This window comes from Ipomoea triloba, chromosome 1 (genome assembly GCF_003576645.1).
Source record: "Ipomoea triloba cultivar NCNSP0323 chromosome 1, ASM357664v1".
NCBI lineage: Eukaryota > Viridiplantae > Streptophyta > Magnoliopsida > Solanales > Convolvulaceae > Ipomoea > Ipomoea triloba.
The window spans coordinates 13,778,223-13,796,353 of NC_044916.1; the positions used below are offsets into that span (position 1 = coordinate 13,778,223).

An 18,131-nucleotide genomic window follows, 5' to 3' on the forward strand; every position below is an offset into this window, starting at 1 on the left:
GAGACCATGTACCCCAAAATCTTCCCCCCCGTGTACCCCAAAGGTACACTTCTTAGGGTTCAAGCGTAAATCAAACTGTCGCATTATTGAAAATACCTCTGTTAGGCCGCCTGTGTGGAGCTCAGCCTCGACGTTCTTCACGATCATGTCATCTACGTAGGTTTGCAAGTTCCGATCGAGCACTTATATGAAAACCCTGGCGACCATTCTTGTGTATGTAGCTCTTGAGTTCTTGAGTCCAAATGCCATCACACGATAGCAAAAAACTCCCTCCGGTGTGGTGAAAGTCATCTTCTCCTCATCCTCCTCGTGCATAAATATCTGATGGTAGCCGCGGAATGTGTCGAGGAAGCTCATGAGTGCGCAGCCTGCTGTTTCGTCCACCAACTGGTCGATGTTTGGGAGCGGGAACGGATCCATCGGGCATGCCTTGTTAAGGTCTGTGTAGTCCACGCACATCCTCCAGGTTGGCGGTTTGGGTGCGAGGACTACGTTTGCGAGCCACTCAGGGTACAGGACTTCCCTGATGTGCCCGATCTCTATGAGGGTGTTAACCTCCTTTTTTACGAACTCTCGCCTCTCCACCGAGAAATATCTCTTCCTCTGCTACACCGGCTTGATTGTCGGCTCGACTGCTAATTTGTGAGTGATCAACTCCTGACTGAGTTCTGGCATGTCCTCGGGGCCCCATGCAAACACGTCCCTGAACCGCCGGATGACCTCGATGATCCGACTTCGGAGGTCAGCCTCCCAACCTTCACGATCCTCTCGGGTCGGCCGAGGTCCAACACCACCTCCTCTGTCTCGACTATGGGTTCAGCTCGGGGTTGGCCTTCTTCGCCTTGTAACGCCTTCTCGGCGATGCTGTGGACTTAAAAGTCCTTATTGCCGATTTGGTGACAAGCTTTTAAGTAGCAGCTCCGGCTAACTTTCTAATCTCCTCTCACTGTCCTGACCCCGATAGGGGTGGGAATCTTCAAGCATAGATGCTCCATGGATATTACACATCGGAGGTCCTCCAAGGCGGGGTGACCGAGGATGATGTTGTGCGCGCCTTCGATCCTCACGACCACGAACTCGACCTCCCACCTCTTGACGTGTGGTGGGTCGCCTATTTCCACCTCTAAGCTGATGAAACCCTCCGTCTCAATGGAGTCCCCCGTGAACCCAGCCAGCGGGGTCTTGACTGGCGTTAGTTGCTTTCTCAATAGGCCAAGCTTGGTGAACGTGTCGTGGTACATGACATTCACCGAGCTCCCTGTGCCCACTAACAGTCAATGCACGATGACATTGTTGATGTCGAGCTTGATTACCACAGCGTCGCGGTGTTGTAGGGTGCCGTCTGGGAAGTCATCGTTTGTGAACGTGATAGGCTCCCTCCTTTGTTTTTTCTCGTGCGGTTGCCGGACGACCTCCCCCACTAAGAGGCTACGGGCCCACTTCTTCCTCTCTGACTGCGTATCTCCTCCCTTCGCCGCCCCGAAGATGACGTGGATCTGCTTCTTCTGGGGTGGGAATCATCCAACTCCTTTTCTTCCTCCTCCGTGAGCTGGCCAAGTTCCATTTTGCGCGACCCGGAGGCGGGTGCCTCCGAACCACCCTTCTTTATCAAACATTGCTTGGTCCTTGAGTCCTACCTTGGCCCAGCCTTTTCATATATTGGCCGAGGTAACCTCTTTGAATAAGTTCTTCGATATGGCGTTTGAGGACCATGCACTCGTCGGTGTCGTGTCCTTGCTGCCTGTGGAATCGACAATATTTGTTCGGGTCGGTGTTGGGTGAAATCTTCAAACATTCAGCCGTGTACGACACGATGCCCATGACCTTTGCGTGCTCCAGGATGGCGCTTATTGGGTGTGTCAAGGGCGTGAGACAACGTAGCGGGGCCAGCTGCGGCCCTTGGCGCGGGGGCCTTGGAGCCCGGCGATCCTCTTTGGGTGCCTTGTCTTGTCGACCACTCTCCTCTTCCTTCTTCCTCTGCTCAGTTTCCTCGACCTCAGCGAACTTTGTCGCCCGGTACAACAATGCTGCGTAAGACTTTGGTGAATTTTGGACGAGGTCGCGGAGAAAAGGCCTCGATCTGACATTGCTGGTGAAAATTGGCACGACCGCTTTCTCGTCAAAGTTCTCGACCGACCATGCCTCCTTCTTCCACCTAGTCAGGTAGTCAGTCAGGGTTTCCGCGGCAAATTGCTCCAATTTGCACATGGTGGCAAAATGCTTCTTCTTTGGGATACTGCTTGCGAAATGCGACAGGAATCTCCCTGAGAGGTCAGCGAAAGTTGAGATGGACCCCTCAGGAAAAGATGTGAACCAGTCTTGGGCTTGACCGTCCAAGGTTGAGAAGAAGCCTCGGCACATAACGGCGTTGCTTGCAGTCGTCATCAGGATGGCTGCGCGATACCTGTTGAGATGCGCTCGGGGGTCAACCGACCCCGTATAAGGCTTGATGGTTGGTAAACGGAAGTCCTTAGGCAGTGGCTCAGCCATGACGTCCTCCGTGAAGGGGGAGGTTAACATTTCCTAGGGCTTCGGCGACTCCTCCCACGCTTCCAACTTGGGATGAAGCTCATCCATCCTCCTTCGTAACTATTCCATCCCGCTATGGTGGGAGCCCGAGGGTCGGCCTCTGGTAGGGCTGTCAAAACAGGTCGAGGCCCGCGGGCTGGCCTGCACCCGCCAGGCATAATTAAAAAAAAAAAATAAATAATATATATATATATATATATATATATATATATATATATATAATATGTGATATAATATATTTAATATATAATAAAATAAATTGTTTCTTGATGCCAACACTCCTAACTTCCCAAGTCAGTATGTTTCACTTTTGTTTTCTTCTATTTTTTTTTATTTTGCTTTTGTCAATTCCCATGCCTCCACCCTATTCTACTGCCCAATCAAATCCCCTTCCTTCATCTCTACCAGACTACAACTTTCACTCCCATGACTTAGCTAGCATCCAAATTCCTCACAACTCCTTGTCTGCCACTTCGTTTTTTTTTTTTAATTTTTTTTTATTTTTTTTTATTTTATCAATAATGGCGTGATTGAGGCCTGAGGGGAATATCAATCCAGTGGCCATCTTTGAGGAGATGAAGGTCACCGACAATATTGTCCTGGAAGAGAAGGATGAGGTCGCCGGAAAATGGTTGTTGCCGATTGAGAAGGATGAGGTCGCCGGAAGATAAGGATGAGGTCGCCGACCATCTTTCACGGATACCGTTGATCTGTGTTTATCTACTTAATTTGTAATGAATTAAAAAAAAATCCCGCGGGGCGGGCTATAGTTGAGTGATTTCTGGACCACGGGCCTAGCCTCGGGTCTCACCAGATTGTTCCATTCGTGAGGCCTGCTCATGTCGGGACTGAGCGCGGGGCTCAGCGCTCGGGGCTCGGCGCAATGCCGACCCTTCAGCGGGTACCTCATTGGGAGGTCCAAAGTCGAGGCGTTCACGATCTGGGACCCGAGATCCTTGGCGGCCCAAGGCGGACTTGGTTGCCCAGATTGGTCGCGTGCCTCCCACTTCCAGTTGCTCGGGCCGACCTCTGACGGCCTTATCCCCTCCCCGTCTTGCTAAGGGTCGAGGTGAATTAACCTCCCCCTCTGGGTGCGGTTCAGGTGTGCAAGGTCGACGGGTACTCGGACCCTCCCCTCGCTGCGGCGGATTTGTTAGGAGTGTCAAGAGGCTTCCTTGGAGTCCGTCCAAGATCTGCGTCAAGATAGTGGTAGCCTGCCGGAGCGCGACCATCCCATCTTGGAAGCCCCCCTGGAGGTGGAGGTGGTGGTGTTGGCCCGACCTGGCGGTAGTTATTGATCACGTCCCTAAGGTCACCAATCGACCTTACGGGCAAGGTTTGACGACTTGCCGCCCCGTTTGGATTGTTGCCACGGGAGGGAGCCTGATTACCACGCGAACCGTGGGAATTGGTGGAGTGGGATCCTGATCTTGCCATAGCTAGTGGGGAAAAGGAATAGCACGCTCGAGCTTGTACGTCAAGCTCTCAATGAAAGCACCAATGATGGATTTTAATAACCCGGGTGGTCCGAATTACAAAACCCGATTAAATAAAGGGGGTATGACAAGTAATGGATCAAAGGTGTACCGCGGGGGTAGGTGTATATTAAATAACGAGTAACGCTATTACAAATGATGTCTGTGTAATAACAAGACAAGAATGATAAAAGTGAGTGTAGATGTCCTAACAAGACAAACTAGCGTGCTTTTATACCAGCTTTAGGCCTAACAGACCCGGAGGAATCTAAGGGAAGGCATGCCTAACGGCTCAGACCGCAACCTCCGCCGCGAGACACGGACATGCGCGAACCCAAGGCCCGTCGTCACTTGGCCGAGGACTGACCTCGGCCAAGTGACGGGATCGACCGAGCTCGGCCGAGCCTAGGTCAGCCCGTGGCCGAGGGCTGACCCCGGCCGCACCACTGATCCCGGGTCCTCGTGTCCGCTCTGGTCCCGATTTGCCTCGTCCATGCTCCGTGCCCAGTCCTAAATATTCCATCAACTACATTGAAAATTCTATTAAACACTGTAAATAAATGTTTAATTTCAAATATAAACTAATCATCATTGTAGGAAAATATTTTATAATATGGAGCAACTAATTGATCTCCTTTTATATTTTATTCTAACTAATTAGAATTTTAATAATATAAATAGAATAAATTATATTACGTAAATTTATTTTAATAATATAAATAGAATAAATTATATTACGTAAATTTTGTAAACAATTAATTAATATATATTATAATTTTTTATAAATATATATATATATATATATATATAATATGGAGCAACTAATTGATCTCCTTTTATATTTTATTCTAACTAATTAGAATTTTAATAATATAAATAGAATAAATTATATTACGTAAATTTTGTAAACAATTAATTAATATATATTATAATTTTTTATAAATATATATATATATATATATATATAATATGGAGCAACTAATTGNTACATATATATATATATATATATATATATATATGTATGTATGTATGTATGTGTATGTGTGTATATATATATATATATATGTATGTATGTATGTGTATGTGTATATATATATATATATATATATACACACACACACACACACACACAGGGTAGGGTTCAGGTGCGGCGAAGGTTTTCCGTGCGGTTGTGTAGTTACGTACCTTAAGCAATACAATGGCACACCTTAGGTATACAAACCACGCACCTTAAGCACACAAACAAAAGCACCTTAAAAACACAAACCATGCGCATCTAAAGTTTTAGGTCGACGCACCTTAAGTACACAAATCATGCACCTTAAGAACACAAACTATGCACGTAAGGTTTTAAAAATGGCGCACCATATGTTTCAACAACTCACACACCTTAAGCGTATAAATCATGCACCTTAAGAAAGAAAAAAAACACACCTTAAGAAGAAAAACCAAGCACCTTAAGCTTTAGGTTCACTCGCCTTAGGGTTTCAACACTCACACACCTTATGCATACAAATCATACACCTTAAGAAGGAAAATCACGCACCGTAAAAAGAAAAATTACACCCCTAAAGCTACTGCACAATGGCACGGGAGACACCGCACCGCACGAAAATTGAATTTATATATATATATATATATATATATATAAAGAGGTAACTGAAACCTTTTGTCCATAATTTTGTATTTATATAGCATCTAAATTAATATTTGTAAATTTAACAATTCTTTCAAGTTAGTAAATGCAAACTACTATACATTTTGAGCATAAAATAAAATAGTTAGAACATTCAGATAATTAATTAATAATATTTGAATATCATTTAACTTATAATATGATAATTTAATGATAATAGAATATAATGTAAGTAGAGAAAATATATAGATATTGTAGTTATTTTTAAATATTAAAGATACAATTTACTCGAACTAGTTACGATTTATTCTAATTAAAATCAGAATTTTAATATTATAAATAGAATAAATTTTATTTTATAAATTTTGTAAAATACACACGCAGATAGAGGTTTAGGATCAAGGCGCTCGCAGTTGAAAAATGAAGATAAATTTGAATATCGTGGATTCATTCAATATCAATTGATCTTTAAAAATAAAATTTGACACCTATGATCTTAAAAAATGTGCACTGAAAGACACAATAATGTACACAGGAAGGTACAATAATGTGCACTGGAAGGTATAAATATGTAAAATAATTATTGAAAAGACTAAATTGAATACATGATCTTCAACACAAATCATAAATGATCACAAATTACAAACGAGCAATACAAGATTCAACTCAAATTAGTAATTAATAATTCATTCAAGATCAATTGCTCTTTAAAAAAAATCTGACACCTGCGATCTTAAAAAATGTGCATTGAAAAGCAACAATGTGTACTGAAAGGTACAAAGATGTGAAATAATTATTGAAATGACTAAATTCATTACAAGATCTTTAACACAAATCATAAACGAACAATACAAGATTCAACTCAAATTAGTAATTAGTGATTCATTCAAGATCAACTACTCTTTAAAAAAAAATCTAACACCTACGATCTTTAAAAATGTGCATTGAAAGGCACAACAATATGCATTCAAAGGGGAAAACTGTGTGCTCTAGAAGAGACAACAATGTGCGCTCGAAGAATGAAATATGTGCACTAGAAGAAGGAAAAAATGCACCGACAGACAAAAAAATTAACTTACTTACCCAAAATTATCATAATGCCACAGCGTTTTTTCACCTAAGAAAAGCTTCGCACCTGATATGTTATATCTCTATATTATATACACACACACACACATACACACACACACATTAGATTTTCACGCGCATTGCGCGATTGATTTAATGTCCAATATTTGTATTTAAATAAGTAATTCAAAGTATATCAATGTAAGATTATATAGGAGAAATTCATTATAGTTGACATTAAAATTAATGCTTAATTTGCACTTTTCTAAAAATAATTATCTAAATACTTATTGCAGTATGGTTTTAGGTAGTGGATACTATTTTTGGTTGGAATTACTCTAAGTTTTGTTAATTCTCTTTTGGATAGGTTTGTCATTGTATTCGTCTTCATATTTCTTGTCCGTTTTTTTTTTTGTTTTTGTTTTATTTGTTGGTAGTGTCTCATATGCAATTGGGTTGCTAGTGCTTACATGTATTTGAGGAATAATGATGTAAAGGATACAAGAACAATTAGACAGAATAACTGCACTTGAATTAAAATCAGAATCCTTGACAATGTGACCCAAGAAGGTATTTATACAAGATTAATAGGCCTTGGAAAGGAAATAAGGAAGAAGTTAACAAATTTAACTTTAGGAAAGCTACTTAAACTGCTCAAACCGCCATAAATGCTGCCAAATCCGAATTAGGAAAGGATCCCACCAGATCTGCCTAAATTCCCTGCGAATACCTTATCTCGCCGCCTCTAAACGCTGCACCCAATCGGTCACCGTGACTGATAAAACTCCAGATACCCTTATTTCAGGCACATTTTAGGGTGTTTTATCGCGTCTATAGCATCCTTATTTGGTAAATTATGTGCGTAAATGCTCGAAAATCACTAACTGATGCACAAAAGCCATTTTTAGCTTAAAAGAAGTAAAACAGGAGCCCCGGGAGCAAATAGGACCAAAAGATGAGCTTAAAGAGCAAACCAGGCAAGAACGGAGCCCCGGAGGACCAATCTGGAAGGCCACACGCGTGTGAGCAAGCGTGAAAACTTTCCAGAAGCTTCCCACGCACGCTCACACGCGTGTGAGAGGCGTGGAGACGGTGATGTGCGAATTTCAGCTAGGGTTCTCATTTTGGAGACTATTTAAACCCCTTTGATGAATTTTCAGAGGAGGATTTCAGAATTTTAGTTTTCCCTTTTCTTAGTTTTTTATTTGGAGAACTTTCTCCATTTTTTTCTTAGTTTTTAGATTAGAACAATCTCCATTGTAGAAGACAACAAGCTTGGATTGAAGATCTTCTTCTCTCTAGGTGATCTCTATTTCATTTCTATAATTTTAGCTATCTTGTTCTTGGATTAAATTAGATTTTGCTTGCATTTCATATCATGAGTAGCTAATTTAGTCTAGGGATTTGGATTGTGTGATTGAATATTGCTTTTGTGATGATCTTATTTCTATATCTTGGATCTATGAGTTTGTGTTGATGGATTATCTATTCTTGTCTTTTGATTGTTGTTTTGATGAGATCTTGTTTGGATTTGGCCAATCTAGATGAGAGATTGAGCTCTTGACTCTTTCATGTCTTTGATTAGAGTTAGGATTTGAAGCTTTACACAATCAAAGTTCCTATGGACTTCTTAAGAATAGTAGGATAGTATGTAGCTTAAGTGATTGATAAAATTCCTCTTAGAACTTTGGATGCTTGAAGGCATTCCTAAGTCAAAGAAGCCTTAGTACACAAGGTGGAAAAGGACTAAGACAACACACTCTTGAATAGACAATATCCTAGCAATCCTAATTTATAACCTTAGACACTCACTATGCAATATTCATGAACACTATCCAATCCCTACTCCTTTTACTTATTTACAAAATGACTTTTATTTTACTACTCTCTTGCACTCAAACCAACCAATGAACTACTGTCACTCACAAATCACCCTTCACCACACTCGAGTCCTATGCATGATCCAATCAAGTAAACTCTCGAATGTTTGACACACCTCCACGCTCCTCCTTCGGGACCGACACTCGGGGAGTCACAGACTTTCCGTTTTAACATAAATATCTTATGACATCTCAACCCTACTCACAAAACTCCAATGTCAGTGACCTGAGTACCTACATCAACCGAGCTACTTAGGCCTTTGTGCCCGATCCATGGGCTGGGAAAGAAAGCTAGAAGACGGGCTCTAGATACTAGGGCCTTCGGGTCGGGTACCCTTCTCGAGGGTATCCATCACTAGTCCCAAACTTTGCTGAGATCTTACGCGGCAACAACTCAGGAAATTTAAAAAAGCATGTAAGCTCTCTATACTGCGCACTGCTTGCTTGAAGGTAGTCTCTATCCCGTCAATTCTTCAAAGTAGCTAAGTACTACTGATAAGCTCCCAAGATACCCATTATTTCAATATCATATCCTTACATGATAAAATTGTGATCAAATATGCTTTAAATTCACTAACCGCACACAAAGCTACCTTTAGCATAAATTGAGACGATATAGGAGTCCCGGGAGCTAATAGGAAAGAAGACCGAGCTTAAGGAACGAACCAAGAAAGTCCGGGGCCCCGAAGGACCCAAAATGACCTCCACACGTGTGGTGGTGCGCGTGGCTACTTTCCAGTAGCCAACCACGCACGTCCACACGCGTGTGGAAGGGCGTGGAATGGACACTACGCGAAATTCCTCCTAGGGCTACATTTCGGAGACTATTTAAACCCCCTTGATAGAATTTCAGAGGGAGGAGGATTTTGGAGAGTTTTTCCATTTCTTGCAATTTTTTCATTTCCTATAATAGTTTAGCTGAGCTTAGAGAATTCTCCTTGTAGCAAGACAACAAGCTTGGATTGAAGGAACACTTCAAATCTAGGTGACTTCTATTACATTTTAATCTATTTTAGTATTTTGTTCTTGGATTGAATTAGCTATTGTCTTGAATTCTTTATCATGAGTGGCTAGTTTAATCCAGGGATTTGGATTGTGTGAAGATATGTTGCTAGTGTGATGATCTTATATCTTATCTTGTTTTTAAATGCTTGGATTGTTGGAATATCTATTCTTGTTTATTGATTGTTGTTTTGATGATATCTTGTTTGGATTTGGCCAATCTAGATGAGAGATTGAGCTCTTGACTCTTTCATGTCTTTGATTAGAGTTAGGATTGAAAGCTTTGTAACAATCATAGATCCTATGGACTTCTTAAGAATAGTAGGAAAGTGTGTAGATTAAGTGTTTGATAAAATGTCTCTTAGGACTTTGGTTGCTTAAAGGCACTCCTAGGTCCAAGAAGCCTTAGTACACAAAGGTGGAAGAGGACTAAGAAGACACACTCTTGAATAGCCAACATCTTTGCTTTGTTTATCCATTACCTTAGGCACACTAGGATGCAACATAGATGAACACTCTCCAATCCCTACCTCTTTACATACATTTATTCACACTTGTTCTTACCCTTACTTTCTCACACAACCCTTATGAACCTTTTTACTCTCAAATCCTCATTCACCACGCTCAAATCTATTACATGACTCAATCACTTGAACGCGCAAACACTTGACACATCTCCACATCCTTCCTTCGAGACCGACACTCGGGGAGTCATTGACATTCCGTTTTAACATACACATATCTTTTGACAACTCAACCCCACGTAAAACCCACAACACCAAATTGACGCCGTTGCCGGGGAAGGCAATAGGTTGTCAAATGTTTTTGCTTACTTCGATTGAATGATTGCTACATTTGAGCATTGTTAATCCACACCATTTTGTTTTGTTTTGTTTCATTTTCTATTTTATTTGTATTTGCTACTTACCCCATTTGATTACTTTTAGTCAATTGTGGAATCTTTGCTTCATTGATAATCTTAACAGGTGAATGCACACGCGAGCAAAAGGAAATCAAGGCTTATTCCCTTATATTCCAAAAATCAATAGAGCAACTAGGAAGAAAAACATCCAAAAGTCACAAATGGCTTCATCAAGCGCAACAAGAAATCCATAAGGAAGAGGAGCAGTTATACCAAACCCACCCCCCGTACCAGTTAATCCACCAGGACCGATTAACCATGAACAACCAATCCTGGAAGAACCACAAGTTAACAGAGAAAATCCACAAGAACACATTCGAGAGGAAGACTACTATAGAATACCTCAAGAACCGTAGAGATCAATCGCCGATTATATGACTCCGGACTTCAACATGCATAATTCGATCTGTGTACCACCAATGGAAAATGTCAACTTCCATGTACATCCAACTATACTCACTCTGGTCCAAAATAGCTAATACTCAGGATTGCCATAAGAAGATCCTAACGCACACGTCACAAGGTTTATAAGAGCATGTGGTATGTACAGACAATAAGGTGTCAGTGAAGAGATAATTAGACTTAAGCTATTCCCATTTTCAGTTATAGGAGAGGCAGCACGTTGGTTGGAAAGTCAGGATGATAACCATTTTAGATCATGTCAACAGCTACACCGAGAGTTTATGAATGAGTTTTTCCCCATTACTAAGACCATGAGGATCTGAAGACAGATACAAGAGTTCAAGCAAGGAAGGCTTGAAAGTTTGGGAGAAACTTGGAGAAGGTTTAAAGTTCTTAAAAGGCAATGCCCACAAGATTTAATGCACCCATGGGACGTAATAAGCTCATTCTATGGAGGGCTAACTGATGAAGGAAAGATGTTACTTGACTCGTCTTCCAGCGGCGCCTTTGTCTTCTTAGCATTACCAGAAGCTGAAGAGTTGATCGAAAGAATATCCAAGAATACCTCTTGTTGGTATGACCGACGAGGAGAACACGGAGGCATGTATGAGATTAATAGCCATGTGGCAAGTGAGGCGAAAATAGAGGTAAATGGAAGGAAAACCCAAGCATTGCATAGCTTTGGCACTCTACTGTAACATCTGTGGAGGACAACATGATACGAATATCTGCACTTCACCGTCCACATCCGAGCAGGTTGAGGCGGTGGATTATCAAAGGAACTCCAACTACAATGCCTATGGACAAAATCAAACACCGAATAACAATTGGAAGCAGGGCGAGGGATGGAATAACAATGATGGATATCAAGCGTGAGGACAATACAATTATGGAAACAAGCCTGCTTATGGATAAAATGACAAGGGCAGATTGATGTATAATCAAAATCAGGGCAATGGAGGCCAAATGACCCAATTCAACTCGAAACTTGACTTTACTCAACAAAGAAGGGACGACATCCGTGAAGTAGACGAAAGGCTTACAAGAACGATCATGGAACTAAAGAATGATCGAGCAAATCCTAAACAGGAAATTACTCAAGAAATCAGACAGGAGATTTCAAGTCTTAGGTAAGAGTCAAAGGCCACACTCAAAACAATTGAGAATCAGATTTCACAAATGTTCAAAATGATGTCTGAGAGACACTATGGACAACTCCCTAGTAACACTGAGAACAACCCAAAAGAGAGAGTCAATGCTATTGATGCCAAGGAAGAAAAACACGAAAAATGTGACCCAATGGATGTGGTTTGCGGAATATGCCAATGTACGAAAAAAGGGAAGGAAGAAGAGACTACCCCTTGTAGTCCCAACCTTGAATTGAATACTGCGAATGCTTCGTGCAAAATCTCGATGAAGGAAAAAGAGAAAACCACTTCTGGAAACCAACCTGAAAAGAAAGAGCCACCAAAATTTCAAAGGAGAAGGACACGGCAAGAGAAACTACAATTAATGCTTTTATCCAAAAATTTTTCAATAACAAAGAATGCCGTGAGTTATTTGAAGAAGACAACTGTGATAATTTTACTTGCTTAAGCCAAGAGTCATCGGCTTGTTTGACTACGGGTTACCCCAGAAAGAAAGGCGACCCAGGAGCTATGGTGATTCCTTGTTCTATACAGAATATGGATCCTTAGAATGCTCTAGCCGACCTCGGAGCTTCAATCAATGTCATGTCTTCGAGTCTTTTTGAAAAATTGAAATTACCAAATCTGAAACCGACAAGGTTGACACTCCGTTTAGCTGACGAGACCACACGGTATCCGGAAGGCTTGGCAGAGGATGTGCTAGTAAGGATAGGAAAATTTCTTGTGCCTGTCGATTTTGTTGTTTGTAAGATGGGAGAAAACGAGCCCCATGGTTCTTTGATTCTTGGAAGACCATTTTTGGCAACTTGTCATGCCCGAATAGACGTAAGCTCAGGGGAAATAACCTTGAGGTTTGATGGATAAGCCAAGAATGAAGGCAAAGAAAGAACATATGAGAATGACGAAGAAGTGAAGGCAATGGTCGAGAAGAGGACCAAATCAAAACAAAGATGGAAAAATGACAAGCTAACCTGGAAAAACACGTGGGTATCGAAATGTTTTCTACCCACAACCAAGGAGTATGGCTGAGAAGAAACAGGTATGATGCGTCTAGCTAAACACGTAAACCGTGGCAACCCAAGATCTAATAAATTGTCTTATGTTTCTTTTATGTTTTCTTTTTAGTGTTTTGTTAAAATTCCATTTGGTACCATGTTTTGGAAGACTAATTTATAGGGTTTAAGACTGAGAAAAAATGTGTTGGAAAGGCCTAATTCGGACACAGGTTTGAAGAAAAAACCAAAATGTTGGAAAGGCCTAATTCGGACACAGGTTTGAGGAAAATGTTGCACCAGGCTGACACGCACACTCACACGCGTGCTACCGTGCGTCGGAATGATCGAGTAAGCCACCACGCACGTCCACACGCGTGTGGCCGTGCGTGGAACCAACACCACGAGATTAAAAGCCTCTTTGGCCGAAACCATGCCTATTTCACCCCAAACCTAAAAAATTTCTCTTCTTCTCCACGCAAGGTAACCTCCAAGCTTAAAGGTTTGAGAAAAGTGAATTTATTTTCATCTTCCAAAGGGTTAGAAGCATCACTATCAAGGTAAAATCATCTCTTTTAACCATATTTTTGAATATTCATGAGCTTGGAAGATTTGAATGTTGAAAATTTATCCTACAATACTTTGAATGTTTTTGAATGATTTGAATCTTTATATTGGTTTATAAAGCTTCATAGAACTATCCTTTGATGTTTTCTTTCATTATTGATGGTTACATTGATGGATTGAATTTCAAATTTGAGCTTCAAGTATGAACACCATTATTGAGCAAATGAGTTTGTCTAATTTCTTGTTTAAATTATGAAATTGATGCTTGAATTGATGTATAAACTTGTTATAGAACTATTATATGCCATCAATTTGACATTACACATGCTACATTGTCAAAATTGAATTTTCACCTTCAAACCCTAATTCTTGAATTTGGGGAAGAAGATGAAGTTGACTTTTTGAAATTCTTGACTTTTGAGTTGACTTCATATTTGACTATCAAAGTGAATTATCTTATGATGAAATTATGCATGTGTGTGATAATGGAATGATATTGTTAATGTTTTCATGATGGAAATTGATCAAAATATAGGGGAAACTATGGCAAAATTTTCGAAAACCCTTACCCCTATTTGTTTCGAAATTCCCTATCTTAACAAGAAATTTTACCTAAATTCATTGGTGTTTTATTTGAATGATAGTTGCATAAAACCAATTACTATGAGCATTATTTTCTAAATTTTGTAGGATGGGAAGACATAAGGAAATGGCTAATAAAACAAAGCATGATCACGCTGAATCTAGTAGAGCAAGAGCTCGACCTCAATCTTCACGTAATCAACCGGAAGTTCCACCACCTCCTCAGGAGCGAGGCACACGATCTTTGAGGCATCTGACGCCTCCGGAGCGTGCTTTAGTGGGCATTTATAAGAGCAAGCAGTTGAGTGTAGGCCGATTCTTTGAACAGAGCGCCTTAAGGGAATTTGAATGCCTAGAAGAAGTGAATCGACTGCTAAGACATCCCCAAATGAGCCGATTATTCGAATGGCAAGGTCCAACCTACTCGACTGTCACTTATGAGTTTTTAGCCACACTGGATATCAGGCGAGAGGCAAATGATGCAAGAGAGTTAATCACATTTTGTTTGTTTGGGTGATTGTTACAATCTCTCGGTTAACACTTTGGGCGTTACACTTGGATTTCACGATGCCATTGACATAACTATGCCATATTTCAGGGATTTCAAAACTGATTTCGACTCAGACGCAGTTGCTGTCATCTATTGGAAAAGCATTACCAACAATGCAGTGTATAACTCCTCCAACTTGAAGGCTAAGCTCATCACGAAGAACTATTTGAAAGCCATTAGATTGGCTTTTGCATTGAACCTCTCTGGCAGGACAACAAAAAAAATAAAGGTTTACAAGCAAGATCTTTTCTATATGTGGTGCATGGAGAACTGTGTCAGCATTAACATGGGCGTTCAGGCATGAAAATGGCTTCAAACCCAACTCAATAAAAAGGTACAAACAGTCTTTATAGGACCTTTTGTTACTCGACTGTGCCAGGGTTTGGGCCTAGCAAACCGTCTTCTAGGTGAAAGAGACGATGGTCCCATGGTTGCCTTTTCTGTGAGCGAGTTCTTCGCAATGTACCTCAAGTTGGGAGGGGATGATGTACCCGATATGGAGGTTGATGGTGAGTTTGATGAAGAGGATGAAGAGAATGATGATGAGGGTGATAATGATGCAGCAGCGCAGGAGCAAGGCGAGCCTAGTGCACAGCATGATGGCCCTACTTCAATGGATTGGGAAGCATCTCAAGCTTTCCAAAGGCAGCTCTACAATGAATAAATGACATTTTTGCGCAAGCAGCGAGCATGGCAAGAGGGGCAGTTCACTTCCGTATTTGCACGACAGAACCGGCAAGACGAGCAATTCCAGGCATTCCAAGCTAGCCAGAATGAGGAAATTCTTCACACGAGAAGAGCAGTTGAAGATAATGCTAGAATGATTCAGGAGCTTCAGGCTCAATTTGCTAGGCAATTCCGTCCTCCGTCCTTCGGTGATTAGTGATGCCACACTCATCCTCTCGACCCTGATTCTTGGTTCTTGATACTGAGTCTGAAAAACTTTGGTTACCAATTGGTTGATGACCCATCTGAACATTAGGTTCCCTACGCGTGGGGTTCCGCCTTTCAATTTCTTTATTTTTATTCAAACTTTATTATGTTTGATGCTTTTTAATTTTGAATTGCTTTACTTCTTATGCATTTTAATATTTGCTAGTTACTTGAATAATTTTGCTTTGATAAGTAGTTTAATGTTTATCTATCTACTTCTTATTATCTTGCTTTTATATTCTATTACGTTAATAATTGAATAGTTCTCCCGAATCCCTTTTGTATATTGTGTCACCATTCCTTTTGTATAGAGCATCGATAACGGAGGCCAGCCTATGATGGAAGCTAAAGTGTGGAAAGAGGGATGCATACTTGGTTTAACCTCTTATCCCTTTTCTATTTTTAAGCCCCATTTTTTATTTTAAAGTGTGGAAAATTTGTTTATATAGCTTTGTGTATGCGTTTTGTTTGAGCTTACCTTGTTATGATATCTGTAGAGGATCGTTGGAATAGACCCTATATCCAGAGCAATTTCCAAAGTGTTGAAAGGGATCTCTTATTTGACTAATCCTTAGATTCCCAATTTGTTCCTTTACCCTATATTGTATGAAAACATCGAGGACGATGTTTATTTTAAAGTGTGGAAAGGACGCACTTTGTGCTTGATATGCTTATCTGCTTAAAGTTAGGAAGTTGAGCTCTTGGGAATGATAAACGGGTTTATTTGCAATCTGAAAAAGAAAGTTATTATTTATGTTATCTAGAGAAAATTTTGACTAGATGCCCAAAATTTTTTACTTGAAATATCTTTGAGGAAGTTACTTTTCGCACCCATGAGAGTGTCTAGAGCCAAATAAGTTTATATTCTTGTTTGCCGCTTGCATGATGTTCGCCTCTTATTTACGTAGGACCTTAGTCAAGGATCTCTCGAAGTGGGAGTGTGCACTCTTTAATTTGAGAAAGATAAATTTTAGCAAGGCGCGGAATTGAACTAACCTTGGTAGGGCATGGGGCAAAAGGTGAGAGAAAAATCCCTTAAACCCAAGAGAAAAAGGCATGAGGGGATGCATGGAGAAAAGTTGAAAAGGCAAAAGGCCAATCATCGAGATTAAAAATAGAGGAAAGCCAATTCGCTGGGTTGCGTTCAACAATAGTCTTCGGTAAGCAAAAATCTTTATCTGGAGTCGGTTGTTCACATAAATGGATCCCAGGAATTGAGAAAACAAGAGATGAGGTGAGCCGCTTCGCTAGGATTCGGGTACCCATTGCACTGTCTTCGAAAAAGCATGGAGCTCCATGTGAAGTCGGGTGGCTCGATGGTGTTATCCTAGGAAGTGAGAAGAAAAGAGGGATCACACTAAGCCATAAGCGGTGAGTGGTCCATGCCCCTACCCTCACTTATTTTATAGTTGGGCTTTGGCATTTAAGGCTGGAAGGATTGATTAACTAGTGCACATCGTTCCCACTAGTGGGATCGGCTAGAGGCCCTGTGATGCGGTGCAACATAATGAAGACCCATTAAGAGTACCAATTAGGAAAATCACAAGGCCCAAGTCCAAGCAATTAAAGCAACTCTTCATTGGTTATGTTCAAAGATGGTGGAAATCCAAGTCAAGCCCAATTTCAAAAGATGAAGAAGAACTCAAGGCGTTTTATAATTCTTTAAGTGTTGATTTTGGGAATTAAATTAGGCCCAAATCAGCCCTATTATTTTTTGTCATCAATATTTTAAATTGTTTGGCATGAAAGAGAAACCACTAGTTTGTATTTAGAAAGGATTCCTTAAATCCCTTTCTAAATAGGACTATATTTACTTGCTTTCTAGATTAGGTTTAGGACTCTTTTTCCAATTGTATTTAGGATTATAATGATGTCCCTATACCTATAAATAGGGCACAATCATATCAGTCTAAGACGCTTTCATTCAATAAAATTCTCAATTTTTTCTTTACACTTGTGTAAGAAACCTTATAACTAATTGTGGAGTCAATTAGTCCACAATTAGTGGCTAGTCGTGGACTCAACTAGCAAATTGGGTCGTGGACTCGAATCAATCTTCCTTTCTTCAACCTTAGATTTAGGTTCGTGGACTCGTTCTTGAATCGAAGGGAACAAGATCCGACTCTAGTTGATTGAAGATTGCATCATCGAGGTACTTTAAGCTACAATGGGATTCTTCTAAGTCTTTGAGGATTCGAGACTAAGGGTTTCTTGTGAGGTCTAAGGTATTTCGATCTATCTCTATCCTTACTTTGGGAGATATCTTAGGACAATACTGCATCTTTATTTTAACCTTGGACTAGGTTCATATCAATTTGGTATCAGAGCCTAGGTTTATCTCATAATCATTACAAATTTGGTTCCCTAGGTTTCCTAGGTTTTATCAAAAAAAAAAAAGAAAAAAACACATCATTCCTATCTTACTTTTTTGTCTTATATACATCA

The 18,131-nt window shown here is 40.6% G+C and overlaps 1 protein-coding gene across 1 annotated transcript; it reads right to left on the reverse strand.

Annotated features, from left to right (window-relative positions):
• Nucleotides 1-1,608: 1,608 nt before the first annotated feature.
• Nucleotides 1,609-2,490, reverse strand: LOC115996892. Its single transcript, XM_031236365.1, has one exon. It carries the CDS (start codon nucleotides 2,488-2,490, stop codon nucleotides 1,609-1,611), a length of 882 nt encoding a protein of 293 aa, XP_031092225.1.
• Between the last annotated feature and the right edge of the window lie 15,641 nt (nucleotides 2,491-18,131).